This window comes from Arachis ipaensis, chromosome B09 (assembly GCF_000816755.2).
Source record: "Arachis ipaensis cultivar K30076 chromosome B09, Araip1.1, whole genome shotgun sequence".
Classification (NCBI taxonomy): domain Eukaryota; kingdom Viridiplantae; phylum Streptophyta; class Magnoliopsida; order Fabales; family Fabaceae; genus Arachis; species Arachis ipaensis.
This window is the reverse complement of record NC_029793.2, coordinates 52,590,971-52,592,522: the sequence shown is the minus strand read 5'-3', so window position 1 is coordinate 52,592,522 and position 1,552 is coordinate 52,590,971. Positions and strand designations below refer to the sequence as shown.

The following is a 1,552-nucleotide window of genomic DNA, read 5'->3' as shown; positions in this document are numbered from 1 at the left end:
AAAGAGTTACACGACAGAAACAAAGTTATAGATGATTTTGACTATAAGAAAGTCATGACGTATAAATTTAAACAATACAAATTTATGACAGGGACATCACGATTTGTTATTCAGAATATGCTTACAAATTAGGCCTCACCCTATTCGAGTTGCTATCAGAGGCTTTAGGACTGAAGCCTAAACACTTGGAAGAAATGGAGTGTGCCCAAGGAATGTTTCTATTATCTCACTACTACCCAGCATGTCCTGAACCAGACAAAACAATTGGAAACAAAGCACACACAGACCCAAATTTCCTCACTATTCTTCTGCAAGATCACACTGGTGGCCTCCAAGTGTTGGTTGAAAATCGCTGGATTGATGTTAAGCCAGTGGAGGGAGCCTTAGTCATTAATATTGGAGACCTAACCCAGGTGAGTAGTAATAATCATTTTCCAATTTAATTAATTTGATGAATATAACCAGTGTCGGAGTTTGAGCTTCTTTTAATTATTATTTTGGAGGATCCAAAGAGATTCAATTAAAAGAGATCATTTATTTTATGTTTCAGCTTGTCAGTAATGACAAATTCAAGAGCATCAAGCACAGAGTTTTAGCACCTGGTGCAACACCAAGGATATCAGTGGCTTGCTTTTTCACCACTAATACTATGTATCCAACTAATAGACTTTATGGTCCCATAAAAGAAATATTATCAGAAGAAAATCCTGCCATTTACAGGGAAACAACTATAAAAGATTTTACTATCCAATTCGATTTAAGACTTGGAATGACCCCGACACTCGAGTATTACAGGATTTGAAGTAACCTTCCATCCTCCATATATATTTGAAGTATAGCCTTTAAGTATAGTCATATAATATATAATAATATATTATATATGTGTGGTTGTTGTTATGTTATTACCCGTTTGGTATGCTTGACAGAATAAGGTTCACAGTTTAAATAAGGTCTGATAATATTGTATTTGATGTAATGTATGCTATATGAAGAATAAATAAAATATTTATAATATACGGTGTGTGGTTGTTAGTTGTTATCACATTGCCTATTTTGAACTAATAAAAGAATAAAGCGCAGATAATACAAGGAATGAAAGGATAAAGCTTGATATTATGATGAGTTCTTATAAATCTGTAAAGTGATTGTTTCGGTACAATTGTTAATTTATACAAGGGATAAGTACTTTTTTTCGTTCTTAAGGTTTGGGGTCGAAATCAAAATCGTCCCCGACCTTTTTTTCTTATTAAAATCATCTTCAACGTTTAAAAACGCTTTAAAATCATCATTATCCGAATTTTTGGACCAAAATACCTTTATCATCATTATCATCATTCTCCTCTTCACCTTCCTCACCCAACCACCTCCACTGCCACCAACATTACCACCACAATCACCACCACCAACACAAATACCACCACCAACACCAACACCAAGAACACCAAACAATAGCAACAACACCATATCACCACAACCACCATCAACACCAACAACACCACCACCACCACCATCAAGCCCCTCACCCCCAAACCGTAACCCCCCACCCCCTCAC

General features: G+C 35.8%; 1 protein-coding gene across 1 annotated transcript in view; it reads left to right on the top strand.

Annotated features, from left to right (window-relative positions):
• The window catches only part of LOC107619610 (deacetoxyvindoline 4-hydroxylase), a 1,839-nt gene extending 823 nt beyond the window's left edge, over nucleotides 1-1,016 (top strand). Inside the window, exons 2-3 of the mRNA XM_016321912.2 lie at nucleotides 92-413; nucleotides 551-1,016. Coding sequence (XP_016177398.1) covers nucleotides 92-413; nucleotides 551-802 — 574 coding nt within the window. The 3' untranslated portion in view covers nucleotides 803-1,016. The remainder of the gene's footprint in view (nucleotides 1-91; nucleotides 414-550) is intronic.